At 40.0% G+C, this 17,638-nt stretch overlaps 1 protein-coding gene across 1 annotated transcript; it reads right to left on the reverse strand.

The window, feature by feature from the left end:
- Positions 1-987: 987 nt before the first annotated feature.
- On the reverse strand, positions 988-14,048 carry LOC310924636 (protein sel-1 homolog 3; the record flags this gene model as incomplete). The annotated part of the gene is made up of 23 exons (XM_083886424.1): positions 988-1,104; positions 2,802-2,898; positions 2,972-3,117; positions 3,569-3,678; positions 3,788-3,875; positions 4,198-4,288; positions 4,403-4,486; positions 5,166-5,293; positions 5,903-6,076; positions 6,158-6,220; positions 6,812-6,952; positions 7,866-7,985; positions 8,090-8,269; positions 8,480-8,676; positions 9,041-9,181; positions 10,010-10,136; positions 10,222-10,354; positions 10,435-10,496; positions 10,596-10,711; positions 11,121-11,242; positions 11,352-11,478; positions 12,326-12,809; positions 13,992-14,048. The coding sequence occupies 23 exons, from the start codon at positions 14,046-14,048 to the stop codon at positions 1,009-1,011; spliced, it is 3,084 nt and encodes a 1,027-aa protein (XP_083742550.1). The 3' UTR covers positions 988-1,008.
- Positions 14,049-17,638: the final 3,590 nt, after the last annotated feature.

A 17,638-nucleotide genomic window follows, 5' to 3' on the forward strand; every position in this document is an offset into this window, starting at 1 on the left:
TATGAGATGAGATACGGGATCACCCCGAATTTCCACCGGGCGCGGAAAGTCAGCGCCACAGTTTTGTGCCGTCCTCTGCCCAGCGTCAAACCCTTTAGTCTTCCTAAAAATCACCTTTAGGAAGGTGAAGACAGAACCAGACTCAAAGATGTGCGACCATCTGCCTAGACAGGTTGGGGGAAAGTAAAAATTCAGGGACAGAGGAGAGGAAAGAGGAAGGGCAAGACATTGACTGTGAACATGAGAGTGACTCATCTTTCCGGTCCTCGTCAACACACGAGCAGCAGAGTTCTGCGGTAGCTGAAGGTGTGAGATAGGCCAGGAGATAAAAGCATTAGCATCTCCGTGTTGAGCGAGAGATGGGCGATGTTCTTCAAATGATAAAACCCTGTTTTAAATACTTTCTTTAACGTGTGGATTAAAACCATGCTCCGAGTCAAATATGACGCCCGGGGCCCGGGGCCCGGGGAAAAGGACAAGAGGAATTTAATTTGTTCGCCTCTCATCTCTTAAAAAGGAAGATGAGACGAGACTCAGAGTGCTGACAGCTGTCAGGCCTCCGGCACTCGTCGTTCATCTTCGTCTCAGCAACACAGTTAACGACAGCAGCCTTTATTACACGACAAAAGAGTGACAAACGGAGCAGCTCTCCTCCAAGATAACACGATTCAGTGTTTGACAAATGTATTAGACCACCTGTCATAAAAAGAAATGTTTCAAAAAATGGGTTTGAATGGGTTCCTTTTGACCAGATACAATGGGGGTAGTCACTGAAAACACCATGACACAGCACTTTTTCAAGGCTCTTTATTGTTCAGTCGAGTTAATTTTAAGTAAAACAGAACATTTCAACTTAAACAAAACAAAGCCAAATCCACCACTGTGATAATAATCCCAATATTCCCAATCATTGTGTGTATGATGACAAGATATTGCCGCGTCACTGTGTGTGGACTTTGACTTTGCAGTTGTTGTTTTCTTTTGTCCTCTGTGGAGACGTGTTGTGAATCACGGCTCTGGCAGAGACACAACTCGTCTCCTGAACGCGCTGCAGATGAGTAAGAACATTGTTGGAGCTGCAACCATGGCAACGGCAATGGAGATCTGTGGGCGATAACGAAAGAGTGAAGACCACGGTCACGTCTGCAGTGATGTGTTGGTGCTGGTGTTTTATATTTATATAGCCAGTGAGGTGAAATAACAAGGTACGTCTTCTCCAGCACTCTGTGAATCATCATCATAATAATACACCTTTTATTATTTATAAAAGGGTCTATTTTGTGACTATTGCACAATTAACACTACTCCCATTGTTTTGTTTTTTAAATATGCGATATAAAATCAATGATAACTTTGACTCAACAACATGTAAAAAGGCATTTTGAATATTTGACCTGTAAACACCCACCCCCAGGATGTCCATGTAAGGAGTTATGTATTATTCCCACAGGTAAGGTAAGGTCGGACAGGTCAGGTCAGGGTAGGGTACGATAACATAAGGCTAGGTAAGGGTAGGGTACGGTAAAGTCAGGGTAGTTTAGGTAGGGTACGGTAAGGTAAAGTAAGAGTAGGGTAACGAAATGTTAGGGTAACGTAGGGTAGGGTACGGTAAGGGTAGGGTAGCGTAGGTAAGGTAAGGGTAGGGTAGCGTAGGTAAGGTAAGGGTAGAGTAACGTAAAGTCAGAGTAGTTTAGGTAGGATATGGTAAGGTAAAGTAAGGGTAGGTTATGGTAAGGGTAGTTTAGGGTATGGGTAGGGTAAGGTAGGGTCAGATAAAGTAAGGGTAGGGTAGGGTATGGTAACATTAGGGTAGGTAAGGTAGAGTAACGTAAAGTCAGAGTAGTTTAGGTAGGATATGGTAAGGTAAAGTAAGGGTAGGTTATGGTAAGGGTAGTTTAGGGTATGGGTAGGGTAAGGTAGGGTCAGATAAAATAAGGGTAGGGTAGGGTATGGTAACATTAGGGTAGGTAAGGTAGGGTAAGGTAAAGTCAGGGTAGTTTAGGTAGGGTATGGTAAGGTAAAGTAAGGGTAGGTTAACGAAATGTTAGGGTAGTTTAGGGTATGGGTAGGGTAAGGTAAGGTCAGATAAAGTAAGGGTAGGTAAGGTAGAGTCAGGTAAAGTAAGGGTAGGGTAGGGTAAGGTAAAGTCAGGGTAGTTCAGATAGGGTAAGGTAAAGTAAGGGTAGGGTAATGTAAGGGTAGGGTATGGTAAGAGTAGGGTTAGGTAAGGTCAAGTCAGGTAAAGTAAGGGTATGGTAGTATACGGTAACATAAGGGTAGGTAAGGTAAAGAAAGGTAAGGTTAGGGTAAGGTAAGGGTAGTTTTGGGTATGGTATGGTAAGGTGAAGTAAGGGTATGGTTTGGGTAACATAAGGGCAGGGTATGATAAGGTAAAGTAAGGGTAGGGTAGGGCAAAGTAAGGGTAGGGTAAGGTAAGGGTAGTTTAGGGTATGGTAGGGTAGGGTAGTGTAAGGTCAGGGTAGGGAATGGTAGGTAGGGTAGTGTAAGGTCAGGGTAGGGTATGGTAGGTAGTAGACTACATAAGGGTAGGGTATGATTAGGTAAAGTAAGGGTAGGGTAGGGCAATGTAAGGGTTGGGGTAAGGTAAGGGTAGTATAGGGTATGGTAGGGTAAGGTAAAGTAAGGTAAGGGTTAGGTTAGGGTAGGGTAAAGAAAATAAGGTAATGTAAGGTAAGTTAGTGAGGTAAGATAAGCTATAAGCTAGGGTACTAAAAAGTACTAAAAAGATCAAATAGAATGAACATTATAGACATAAAGATCATGTAATTCAGGCCTCTAACCTTAATAGCAGCACTGTGTTGCTTTTGGAAAAACTGAAGATGGACTTTAAGGAGGGCGAGGCTGCATGGCAGGTAGGAGTCTGTGTCCTCTGAGTCCCTGCATCTTTAGGACAGAATTTAAAAATGTACTCACAGATTCATGTGATACTGCACTTTCACACCAGACACACAAACACAAGTCGACAAACCGTTTGTATAAAACACTCAGAAGCAGACTTTGGTCGAGCAGGAACAAATCTGAGAGGCCGAGTTCAGTCAGCAGTGACAGAGGGAGCGTGTAACCTTCTTCTGTCAGGAGGCCCAGGTTGTACCATCCCTGCAGAAGAACAACAGTGGGGATTAAAGGTGCAAAATATAAGATCATTCAGAATCTGCCAGTTTTTGAATGATCTAAAGTTGTCGTGTTTTTAACCATTTATCAATTTTCGGTCATTACCCGGGTGATAAATTGTGTATAAACGAAGGCAACTCAGCACAGGTGTCACAAGTCTCGCACCTGTATCTATTTTGTCACACTAGAGAACAGAGGCTGATATCCTGGGAGTGCAAAAACCATGATGACAAAAACACTTTTACAAAGCTTGAGACAAATTTACAAAAGAATAAGATTCTCCTGAACTGTTTTTTTCGTGTGAGCCCTCACTCTACTCTTGCCGCAGTGCTCTTTTTTAAACACTAGAGGCCGCTGTTGGAACACAATTTACATTCACAGTTAAAATGCACATTCACTCTGCTGTCAGAGGAGTTATTTTGTGCGCCACACAGACCTGTGGCTGCTTCCTCAGCGCCGCCTGTTTGTACATCTCTGCCGCCGACAACAAGTCCCTCTGACCTTTGACCTGACCCTCGTAGAACAGGTCACCCATTTTGATAAAAGCTGGGGGGACGAGAGTCATATAAAAAATCATGTGAATGTGTGCACAAACTTGCAAATTAAAGTTTAAACGTGAATAAAAGAAAATAAAAGAATACTCAGGGTTTTTTACCGTAAGTGTCTGGTTTTTGACTTTGCAGCGACAGATTATAATATCTGCACATGCACTGAGACGCAAACACTGGATCCAGAAAACTTCCCTGTTGACATGAAAAATAGGGTTAGTTTATAATAAACAACAATACATACATGTATCTCCTGCACTTTAAAATGTTAGTCTTACTTGATAATAAATGTTATTATTTAACAAAAAATCATATTTAATATTCTCTTTGTTTTCAACATAAAGGTTCAAATCAATAAAGGAATTAAATATTCTTATTTTTGATTATATTTTTCTCAAGTGTTCCAACTTTAAAGTGTTACAACACTTTACTTTAACCCCTTTCTTAAAAGAGGAGAAAACAACGCTTAAATGACTCTAAAGTCGCGTAAATTACGTAAAAATGTGGTATAACTCACCGCGTTTTGTTCACAGATGTACGCCACGTTGAATTGTGCGGCGGCGTATCCCGACTCAGCGGCCATCATGTAATACAACAGTGAGCTAAACCTGGGAAAAAGCCGTAATAATAATAAGAAAAATAATAACAACCATAATAATCGCAACACTAATAAGAATTAGAAGTATTGTGTCTATGGAGAGAAAACTCAGGCTGATAATTACTCGTCACCGATGAGATACGAATCCAAGGCTTTTCTTAAGACGCTGCCCAGGTGACCGTTGTGTTCTGCCGCCCACTTCACCCACCTGCACTCAGTCAAGACACGACAGCCACTTTATTAGGTACACGTCAAACTACAACTGTGTTGTTGTAATTAATGTTTTGCACATTATTATTTTTTTTTTATATGATCAAATGCATCATAAATGTTTTTTTTATGTGAAGTATAGAACGTTCCCCATCCAAACAAGCACTTTTATTTTGAAAGTCTGTGAAATATCATCATGCATATCTTAGTTGCGTTATCACAATGTAATATCCACACTTTTTTGCTTTAGCCCCGCCCCCCTCTTGGCCTCCAGGTCATTTGGTTGACAATATATTACCTACTCAAAGTGATCGGAGTCATCACTGCACGGCTTGCGTGAAACTGCCGTGACTTTGTTTCATATAGGCAACACAAACACTTGTAAAGCAGTTGTTTTGGGTATAACTGAATCACGAGAATCAGTTGATTAAAAAAAAGATTCATTAGAATCGTTCAGTCCTGAACTGAAATACCACTGAACGTGGTCGTGATTCGCTCACAGTCGCTAAATAAATACACCAGACTCCTCTGGTAAATATTGACGTTTTAGATTTCATTTGAGATTAACACGTGTTTAACAGGGTTCGTTGGTTCGCTTTGATTCTTGTGTCGGAACGTCGCGCTCATGACTCGTCCAGTGACGACGCTCTCTGACCGGTAGAAGACGAGTCACTCACAGAACCGCGTCTGCAGGACGTCTGTTGACGAAGCCTGGTAAACCTGTGCTCCACACTTCTGCCAGGAGAAAAGCTCCTCTGACGTGACCTCGGTCTGCTGACTTCAAGTAATACTTATAGGCCATGTACTGTGGGGAGAGAAAAAAAATAAACAGTGTTTAAATGTTAAAATACAGTGGTGTAAATAAGTCGACCACAAGGGGGCGCCTGCATTTGTCCATTCTTTCCACGACATTGTTATATAAAAATTATAATCTGATTCAAAATTAGTGTTTTTTTTTTTAACTTAATAATGTTCGCACAAAAAAATAAAAATGTTATGTTACTACACTTTTTAAAGGTCAAAGGTCAAGTTAAGCTATATAGCACATTAAATGGAGAAACAATCCCTGCTGTAATACTAATAAAAATAAGAATTATTAATTTAAACATAACTATTAAAAACATAATATGTGATGATTTATTTAATTCAATTGAATTTGAGAAAATTATAATTTCCAGGATTGATCAATATATTTTAACACTTTCTGATATTTTATGGATTAATCAATAAAGAAAATAATAGACAGATGAATCCATACTGAAAATAATCATTATCCTCAAGCCCTAAAACTACAATAACATGGAAAAATAAACAAGCACATGAATAAAAACAGTTTAAAACATATCATTATTGAGAACATTGTGGTTATCAGTGATATTCTGCGTTATTTTGCCGAGTAAAACGCTGAAATGACCTTGTCGGCGGCTCTTCCTGGATAGCGACCCTGTAAATACATCACCCCCAGGTTCAGAGCAGCGTCTGGACTCTGGAGCAGATCCGCTTGTTCCCACAGCTGCACGGCTTTTTCATAGTCCTGCTCAAAGTTCTCGTAGTACCAGGCCAGAGCGTTGAAGGCGGGAACAAAACCCTGCAGGGGGGAAAGAATATTTCAGCGCGCAGAACCGATGACAGACGAGTTTCTGTGATTAACATTTAAACAACACATAACCTGCTCCAATGCTTTCTTGAGGAACGTGAGAGCTTTGGGAACGTCCTTCTTGACGACGCGTCCCTGCAGAGAAAACACGTTTTCAGCCTCTTCATTTTTGGTTTGTGGAGAAAAAAAGACATTTGAGAAGAACATGATTTCCAGGTTTGGGTAAAAATAATCTACGTTTTATGACATTTTATGGACTACATTATTACATTTATTGTGGGTTTTTTAGACCATAAAATTAAGGTGCATCAAGACAAAAACGTGGAAATTAACTAAAGAAAATCATGAACTGATATGTATGAAAATGACTGATAAAAATAAAAAAAAAGGAAAAAATAAAATTATTATTTATAAAAAAATGTATAGCTTCGTTTTTTATGGACATTTTTGGGCTCAAGGGACTTTAACATGAGTATTTTAGGACATAGCCATTGCAAAAACTAAATAATGCATATAAACGAATGCTAATCTTTCACATTTCACATAACAGGCTGCAATAATCAAACCAAAAATAATCCCGTTTGGTTGAAGTATATGGAAAATAAATAATTTATTGTGTTGTGTTTTAGGCCATAAAATTACATCTTTGTGCTCAAGCGATGCTGAACCTTTTTTTTTTTTTTGACGTTGCATGAAAGGGTGAATGAGTTGAGTGTGTAAAGTGACCTGCAGCAGGACGATGCCATAGTCATACATGGACTGTGGATCTTTCCACTGAACTGCTCCCCTCTCATAATGTCTCACAGCTTTCTCCATGTCAGGAGAAACTCCCTGCTGACCCCAGAACAGCATGCGAGCCACTGCATTCTGCAAGACAAACGCTGGGTTATTGCACGACTTTAAAAACTTAACCTCGACTTGGTCTGATGTTAAATTCTTAGAATGTTAAAGCAAAATGTTATGTTTAATACTAAAATATAATTATTATTGTTATCCATGAATGTACTGTTTTACAAAATAAAACATTTATATGCACAAGAAGATTTTTCAGTTATGGTAATGGTATGTTTTTTTTTCAAAATTTTCTAAAGTTCATAGAAATTATTCTTTAAGAGGTTTGCAAATATTTTCAACGGATCCTTGTTCAGGGCGGTGCCGATTATTATGATGGCAAATTTCAAGTCATTCTGAGATACTTTTTGTTTTTGAGAAGAAAGTCAGCTCACTGTCAAAGTGCAGTGTCAAGTTGCCTGAATTTCAAAAATTCATAGAAATGATTCCTTAAGAGGTTTGAAAATATTTTCAACAGATCCTTTTTCAGGGCAATGCCGACTATCATTATGGTAAATTTCAAGTAATTCTGAGATACTTTTTGTTTTTGAGAAGAAAGTCAGCTCACTGTCAAAGTGCAAAGTGTCAAATTACCTGAATTTAAAAAAATCATAAAAATGATTCCTTAAGAGGTTTGAAAATATTTTCAACAGATCCTTTTTCAGGGCGATGCCGACTATTATGATGGCACATTTCAAGTCATTCTGAGATACTTTTAGTTTTTGAGAAGAAAGTCAGCTCACTGTCAAAGTGCAGTGTCACTTTTCTTCTGTCAAAAGAAAAAAAAATTCATATTTGGCATATATAATAATCCAGAGACGCTTTTCTGTCCTTTGAATGAAAACAGATGTAATAATAACAACCACGTTTTTATATACGGTATATACCGAGAGAACTTTGACACTGACCTAGACATTGTAAGAAAATTAAATCTTAATCTTAATCTCACCTCAGCCTGAGTGACTCCTCTGCGAGCCTGATGCTTCAGCCACTGGAACAGATGATGGTTCTCTTTGGTCTGATGTTTCAGCGCCTCCTCGTTGTTCAAATAAACAGCCTCCACAAAATTCTGCAAGAGAAAAAAGACGTAAAATGCGTCATGAGATTTGACGAGGCCAGGTTAGATTAGATTACAGGCGTCAATGTGTGTTTATTGAAATGTATTGAAATGACCTGCTTCGGTGAAGGATTCTGCAGGTCAATCGTCGTCTGCTTGGCGGCGTTTGCGTAATAAGCGTACGCCACGTCTGTGTCTGCAGGAAGACGGTGAAGTCCTCGGTGATGCAGGTGACCGAGACGAAGGAGAGACAATCTGTCTTTGTCCTGAGCCGCCAGCAGAGAGAGACGCCACGCCTGACCACAAACACGGGGACAAGAGGGACAAATATATGGACATTTGATCACTTCAGAGTAAATCATTTCCAGGATTCGTAACTTTCAGAATAAATCACCAAATTATTCATTCACAGGTTTTGAAAGTCTCTGCTCTTGTTAATAATTTACAGTTAATGTAAAAATCTGACATTACTTTGAGTCGGATGATGCAGGAAAACACACACTGACTTTATTGAGTTGTTTCTGGACTCCGAGGCCGCTGCTGTAGAGCACAGAGGCCACGTGCAGAGCTCTGTGGTCAGACAAACAGCCGGCCTGCAGCAGCAGAGGGACAATCCTGCTGACCGCTGCAACGCTGTCCAGTTTACGCAGAGATAACGCGAACAGAGCTCGACCCACAGAGGACAGACTCACTCTTTTTCCTCCTGAAAGACAAAGAAAAACAACGTATCGACTCAAACCGTGTCTGTTTGTTTGTTCATTTTTATGAATGGATTCATAAATGTGTTCATACTGTGAACTTTTTATGGTTTCATACGTCAAAACAAACACTTTGATTTTGAAATGACATGAAACATCATGATAATAAACACTGTTATGTAATAACACTGTCTTTTCTTCAAAAAGTTTTTTTTTCACTCGACTGCCATAGAGGAGGTCGCCTCGGGCGCCACCTACTGGAAGGACACTGGATGAACACAATTATTATTATTATTTTTTTTTATAAATATGAATAAAAATCTGCCTATGGGTGCCTTACTTCACAATAAACAGATGTATATGTCTAACCATGTTTAAGAACTAATCTCTTGGACAGTTTGGCCGCTTGAAGTCTTCGGGGGACAGTCGTCTCCCACTGCTCACACTGGGACTGTGATGGACGTCTGTCCTTCATCATCATCCACTCATGAAAGACATCAGGACAAGTCTCTGGGAAAACACACACATCACTGACAGTTATCTACAACAGAACATGGTCATTGTAGCACCATCTAGTGGACACAGAAGCCTACTACTACTACTACTACTATAACCACTACTATTACTACTACAATAACAACTGCTGCTACTACTACTATGACTACTACTATTACAACTATTACTATTACTAACACTGCAACAATAACTACTGCTACTAACTATTAGTACTACAATTACTGCTGTAAGTACTACTACTACGTCATGTACTACTACTACTATGACTAACACTGCAACAATTACTACTGCTACTAATTATTAGTACTACAATTACTGCTGTAAGTACTACTACTTCTACATGTACTACTACTACTCTTACTGCTGCTGCTGCTACTACATCTATTACTACATGTACTACCACTATGATCACTACTACTACGACTAGTACTACTACTAGTACTACTGTAGTACTAAAACTACTATGACCATTAGTACTACTACTACTACAGTACGACTACCACTACTACTACTACCACTACTACTACTACTATAGTATGACTACCACAACTACTACTACTATAGTACGACTACCACTACTACTAGTACTAATACCACTACTACTACTATTACTACTACTACTACTACTACTAGTACTACTATAGCACTACTTCTACTACTACCACCACCACTAGTAGTACTACTACCACCACTACTAGTAGTACTACTACTACTGCTACTACTACGACTATTTCTACTAGCACTACTACATTACTACTACTACTATAATCCTACAACCACCACTACTACTGCTAGTACTACTACTACTACTGCTAGTAGTACCAGAGTGTTGGGCGCGCAGAGCGTAGCCGCTGATCTTTGTGTTCATCTCCAGACGAAACGCTCGACACGTCCGTGTCCATCCAGTGAGATTCACGTCTCTGATCACGTCTGGAATCACAGAGTCCGACTGAAGAGGAGAGAAATCATTCAAAAAAAATCAAAAACAAAGAAACAGAAGCAGATCTGAAGAGAAAGTGCGGACAGAGAGTTACCTCGACGTGATGCGATGTTCTGTGACGATAGTAAACCACGGGTCCAAAATATCCTTCGACGCCTCTGACAAAATCTCCTCCTCCGATCACGAAATATCCCTCTGTGTCGTCCAGTCTCACCGTGTGTTTCAACCTGAGGACAAAAGAGCATTTTATTCATTCTTGTAAATACATTTAAAGACAGTAACAACAGAGTAAATCACAGCGACTTACTCATACTCTTTAGATTTGACCGTTCTCTGTTGCTGACCCATGCACACCATGGACAAGGTCACCTGAGATACGACAACGGCCACCATTTTGTTTCTCATTGATGACCATTATTTTACATGGTCGTGCATTACTGTGACGTCATCGTCATCATATCAACTCACTTTTCTCCCCTGAAGCGTCACACTGAGCCGACACCACTCACTCAGAGGCACTTTGAACATGGACAGGTAGGCGGACGATTGTCCGGACTCTCCACTCAGCTGGATGTGCAGCTCACCTGGACAGTGACAGCGTGACACTTTTAAGGTGCATTATGTAATAAATCTAAAGCAACTGGCCATAAAACCCTCCTAATATGTCACAGAGACTCAGGAATAATTTTCATATAACAAACTTAACTCACCAACAACAACAGTACAGACAAAATATTTTGCAGACTGCAAATCATGTTTATGTTTTGAAATCATGTTTTGGCGTCTTGTGGCGCCACCTACCGCCGTCTACCAATCATTGCAGTCAGTAGAGTCTCAGCTGCCGAGCAACCACGGGTTGCCAGTTATGTCAGAAAACCAAATCGAAAAGACCTCGGTATTTTGAACTTGAATGTAGTAACCGTTTTTGGCCACATTCTTACATATGGCACCTTTAAGTCACGTAAACACACAGACAGAACATAAAGAGCAGACCTGCGTTAGTGAGGAGCAGCGTGGGCGTGATGTAGTTATTGCCAGAGTCGATGTGATGAAACACTCCACACAAGGTCTCCTGACAGTGTCTGTTCACAAATATCCACACGGAGATCACACACCTGGACAAACACACACACATAAACAAACAAACAAACAGCTCATTTACAAACCACTGGATTTAAATTGAATCCACGTGACACAGTTTGGTGTGAAGTTTTGTCGTCTCACCACGGGAATAAGACGGCCTTCAATCGTAATTGCTCCAGGACGCCGCTGCTGTGAGGGCTCAGCGTCTTTATGACGCCAAAGTTCTCCCCAGTCGAGGCAAAAATGGACGACAGGAAATGCACCGTTTCTGAGCAACATAGACAGTTTTTAATCCAGATTAAGAGCTTGTTTCTTAATTTGCCAGATTATAAACTCAGATAGCTAGATAGATACTATATCTAGCTTTGTAGTTAGCAAGCTGATTATGCTTGATTTAGGCTTACTTTAAACTAACGTTTAGCTAACTTTAAGCTAGCTTTTAGCTAACATTAAACTGGCTTGTAGGTAGACAACTGTTTTAGCTCACTTTAAACTAACGTTTAGCTAACTAAGCTAGCTTTTAGCTAACATATAGATGGATAGAATTGTTTTCTCTAACTTTAAGCTTACTTTAGCTAACGCTTAGCTAACTTTAAACTGGCTTGTACGTAGGTAGGTAGATAATGGCTTTAGATAACTTTATGCTTACTTTAAACTATCGTTTAGCTAACTTTAAGCTAGCTTTTAGCTAACATTAAACTGGCTTGTAGGTAGACAATTGTTTTAGCTCACTTTATGCTTACTTTAAGCTAGCTTTAAGCTAACAGACAGACAGACAGATAGATAGACAGATAGATAGATAGATAGATAGATAGATAGATAGATAGATAGATAGATAGATAGATAGATAGATAGATAGATAGATAGATAGATAGATAGATAGAATTATTTTCTCTAACTTTAAGCTTACTTTAGCTAACGCTTAGCTAACTTTAAACTGGATAGATAGTTATTTAGATAGATAGATATTTTTGTTTGGTTGTGTGAAGTTAATAAAAAAATAGGCAACGGAAATTACATTTCTACAGTTTGTTATTTCTTCCTTTAGAATGCTGGAATCGAGAGTGTTATTTACTGCAGAAATGTTGCATATTACATCTTTAAATCCACCGTACCTTTCTCCAAAGGACACCGTTTCCTTAAAAAGCACTGATTCAGTCGCAGCATCTCTTGGCTCCAGTCAAAGCAGAGTTGGTGCTGTTTGACAGGTCGACTGAAAAAGGGCCTGGGCTGCAAATCTGTCACAGCCTGAGCTGCAACATCATCATCCTCATCATCCTCATGTTCTCTGCTGTACCTGAGTGAGGCTCTCAGCGTACAGCTCAACACCCACTGAGAGTCTGGAACAATCCCATCAGGCTGATACACCAGCCAGTCCGGCAGGTTCAGCCGCACGGTCCTGGTTTTTGCGTCGCCCGGGACGCAGCGCCACCGCCTGAGCGGCAGCGTGGAGACGACGCCAGTGTCAAAGATGACGACACAGTCCAGGTGCACCGTGGCTCGCTCTTCATCACAGGAGTAGAGGATCTTCAGAGGACGGTGTGGAACAGGCTCCTGTGGAGGATTCAGCAGCGTCACCTCGTCTGAAGCCCAGGCCACCTGGACGTGGAGGGAAGACACAGACACACATGAGATGTTCTGTCCACAAGTCAGAGGTCAATGATAGATTTGATGGGTTTGCCCTTTAAATAGGACAAACTCAGACTCACTAAGTCCTGGAGCTCCACACCAGGACCTCCACCGACGCTTACCCACCCCAGGGGGGCCCCAGAATGTCCACAACCACCTCCTGCCCCTAAACCCTGGACGTCAACACTTTGTCATCTTTTCACTAAGTCCAGGAGCTCCACAGAGGCAGTTTATACTGTATGACCCTATGTATTGAGGCCTCAGTGTTTGACACATTCAGCTGTGGTATCTGTCCAAAAATCTAAATTAAAGATCCTGAAAAATTATTATGCAATCTTGGGCTGAGAAACATCCCATCTGAAGCGACTGTCAATTGTTTGTTTTTGACATAAGTGGCGAACCACGACTTTCCATCCCGTCGCCTGTAACCAGTTCACCTGCTAATTGCAGTATCAGTATTTAACTTGTGTAAATATTGCTTTTTCTAACGAACAAACTTATGTTTTAACTGCAGTTTTAAAAAACATAATTCTATTGAGAATATACTGTTTTAGCAAACTTAAAGGTGCATTATGTAATAAATCCAAAGCAACTGGCCATAAAATCCTCCTAATATGTCACAGAGACTCAGGAATAATGTTCATATAACAAACTGAACTCACCAACAACAACAGTACAGACAAAATATTTGCATAAAAAAAAATATTTTGCAGACTGCAAATCATGTTTTGGCATGTGGCGCCACCTACCACCGTCTACTACTCATTGCAGTCAGTAGAGTCTCAGCTACCGAGCAACCACGGGTTGCCAGTTACGTCAGAAAACGAAACCTAAAAGAACTCGGTATTTTGAATTTGAATGTAGTAACTGTTTTTGGCCACATTCTTACATATGGCGCCTTTAAGTGTCAAGTATTTAGTGTTACCTTCCCCTTATACTTAACTGAAATGATAGGGACCTTAATTTAATAGCTGCATTTTTCCCATTTCATGTAAATAAACGGTGGTTATGAAGATTTATTCAAAACATTCTACATAGGTTATACTTACAGGACCAAATGTCAGTCACATCATTTCAATCAAAATGACTAGTGTTACGAGCAGAAGGACACAGAGATGTTTCCAGAGATGAAGAAGTGAAACCAGCTCTTACCTGCACGCCGAGGAAAAGCACATGACACAGGTATTTGAGCAGTGTGTGGAAATCCATGTCCTAAACAAGCTGCTTAGGAATATTTCCATTAAAAAAAAGATTTAAGAGCTAAAGAGAAACAAGGAGCCCCAAGATCCGGACTTCATCCTGCTCCACCTACAGTCCTGTTCTAGCTTTGGTCAATATTTACCTGCACATCACTCCACCCAATTCTTACGCACACACACATACACTGTAGTTAGTGAGAGGAGCTTAGCTTTTTTTTTTTTTTTTTCTCAATGAACATATCAATTTTCTTCTATAGAGAAAATCATGTGATTCATGCGTTAGGATTTATTATTTTTCACCTTCATTTTCGAGATTTGTTGAAGAAACCTTTAAAACTGAACAATTTTTCAGAATGTGATATGTAGTGAAATATCTAGAGCCGCTATAGTTATTATTATTATTATTAATAATAATCAATAACTACATTACTCACCAACTTCTTACTCATGGTTTAAAACAAGATTTTCAAAGGTTCAGTGTGTGAAAACCACTTTAACTGATTAACAGGTGATCAAAAAAGCTGATGGTTCATTTATTTGCTGATGATAACTGACTATTAATCAACTGCTAAATCAACAACAAACTATTGTGATGATTTTTAATTTAAATTGGTTTTTAATTGGTTCAGTTGTGGGGGGTTTTCCAAGTTGCATCTTGTTAAACGCTCAGTGTCTAACATTCTGGAGGGTTTATTGGCAGAAATGTAATATAAACTACCCAGCCATATATTACAAATATGTATAGAGGGTTCGCACGGCACACATTTAATTTTTTTTAACTTCTCCACAATGTTTCATCTGACTTCCACGACTCAATTTCAGTAGTTTAACCAAGATTGAACCCCTTTAGTGTCCAGTAATGAGGCTTTGAAGCAAAAATGGCCCACATGGAATATGGATTGGATCATCTTTGTCAACATCCCCAGCCGACTCTGTCTCTCTTTTGAGCCACATCTTATAAAAGCCGCACACTTAGAGCTCACGAACTTCATGCAACTTGGGAGTTTTACATCCGATATATTTGGGATGAGATCATCGGGCCATACCTAAATCAAAACATTTAAATGACTCCTAGCCATTATGACCGTGGGAACCCTGAACGTTATACTCTTTGATCGAATTTCCTACGATATCTCGTGCACACACGGGTGTCCTTACACTCTTAGAAATAAGGGTTCCAAAAGGGTCATTCTACAAGAGCTGAGGTTCTACCTGGAACCATTTGCTCCTGGAAAACCCTTTCCCGAAGAAAGGGTTTTTCAAGAGTTCTTATTAACACTAATGGTTCCAGTAAGAACCACATTGAACCAGAGAACCCTTTAAAACCCCTTTCCTGTATAAAGGGTTTTAAAAGGGTTCTTGGTGGAACCCTCCAAAAAGGGTTCCAGGTAGAACCTTTAAAAGGGTTCTCCTATGAGGACAAGCCAAAGAACCGTATATGGTTCTACTTAGCACTTTTATTACCAAAAGAGTGTAGTGCCAAGTTTGAAGGCGGTCAAGTGAACCGTTCAACAGATACTCAAGAGTTTTATGGTTATAGATGAGCAGAAATCTCACACATCTCTACTACAAACATGGCTGAACCTGGCACAGCGCTCCGGGTGAAAAAAATACAAGATGGAAGCAGATGATCTGCAGTGACAACCAGAAGCCGATCTTTCATCCATTTCTATCAATATCTCTTGCAATTCTTATCCCATCACCGCCAAACCCCCCCCCTTTGTAAGTCATTGAGAATCGTTCCGTGTATGAAAAACAGCTCTGCCTTCATTCAAAATAGTTTATTGCTCTCATGCAGGAGTTCAATAAAAGTCTAGACCATCACAGAAGATGCAAAATTATCATTTTCTCTGTACAAATATACTGTGTGTGTTTCATAAATAGAAGCTCAGAGTGAAGTCAAAGAGAAGAAGAAGAAAGAAAGAAAAAAAACAGTGGTAACAAGAGCTTAAGCTGCTCTTCGAACCCAATATAGGTTTTTTTTATCGTTACAGCAGTTGACATGCATCAACGTTACAGTGCATTGTGCTGGGTGCAGACGGACACACACACAGTCACACACACACTCGCACACATTCAGATGGCATAATCCATTTACAGCTCTGTCGTGCAAAAGAGGTACAAACATCACTTTATAAAAGTACCATTAGGAAATTCTTTTTTGTTATTTTTTTTTTTAAACACCTGGTTTCTTCTAAATTACGCGTCTTTTACATCCAAACCACCCGTTTACATTACGAGGCTGGGGACGGCCGACTCGTCTTCTGCAGCACTTTTTGGTTGTTCATTGATCTGGAGCACCGTTAAAGCTTCTCAAACGGCGCCCTTACTACTTTAGTAATCACCTACAACTACTGATGCATAGTTCAGTGCTCCTACGAAGCCGCCGATACTCAAAAACTGGCACTGTGTTCTCTGCCGTGGTAATCCGAGAAGAGGGATTACCTGTAACAGATGTAAACATATTGATGATACTATTACAGAAATTGTCTATGTGGACAATTCAGTGTCTAAACCCAGGATTATAGTTGGGTATTCATCTTTTTTTTTTTTTTGATAAGGTAGCGATACCTCAGTTGTAACCAACGAAAACATTGCAGTAAAACTCTTTGAGACTTCACGGTTAGCGGTACGCTGCATGCTAACTGCCACTGATAAATCACTTGCGTACCAAAATTGGTTTAAGTTTGATACCCTGCTTGAAACTTGGTCGTTACCAAAATGTATTGGGAGTTCGATAGGAAACCCCGTTCGGTCAATACCACAAACTATATGAAGATCATTACCCAGCCCTAAGTTTGGTAGATACCCCTAATGTATTTAACGGCAGATCGGTCAATCGCGCAAACAAATTGAAGTTTCGTACCTAGCCTGAAGTTGGGTCACCTCTTGAGGTTTGATGCCAAACCCAAATTTCAATAACCAGTCCATTTGTGGTGTTCGGCCGACACAACAAATGCATTGAAAATCAAAGCCAAGCCTGAAGTTCTGTCGTTCTCACAATTGTATTAAAGTTCAATGCTAAACCCCTAGGTTTGATCAATACCATTAAAGTACTGAAATTTCATAGCCTGCCGAAACTTTGTTAGAGACTACAGACAAATTGGAGTTTGATACCCAGCCCAAAGTTCGGTATCAAAGTTGGACCCCAAGTTCGGTCAATAACACAAACAAATATACTGTAGTTTCATACGTAGCCTTAAGTTCGGTCGATAACACGAGCACACAAGCAAAGCCTGACGTTCTGCCCATACAACAAAAGTTTTGAAATCCTATACGAAACCCAAAATTCGGTCAATATCACCGAGAAATTGAAGCTCAAAACCAAGCCTGAAGCTCCGTCGATCCGAGAAAAAGGTATCGAAGTTCAACGCTAAACCCAAAGTTTGGTCGATACCACTAAAATACTGAAATTTGACAGCCTGCCAAAACTCTGTTAGAGACTACAGACAAAGTGAAGTACCATACATACCCAGCCTGAATACCCAAAAATCCGGCCGATACTACAAACAAATTGAAGCTCTATACCCAGCCCCAAATATAGACGACGCCACCAAAGCAATGGAAATCAACACCAAGCCAGAAGTTCAGTTGATACCC

Source organism: Microchirus variegatus, assembly GCF_963457635.1.
Source record: "Microchirus variegatus genome assembly, chromosome: 3".
Classification (NCBI taxonomy): domain Eukaryota; kingdom Metazoa; phylum Chordata; class Actinopteri; order Pleuronectiformes; family Soleidae; genus Microchirus; species Microchirus variegatus.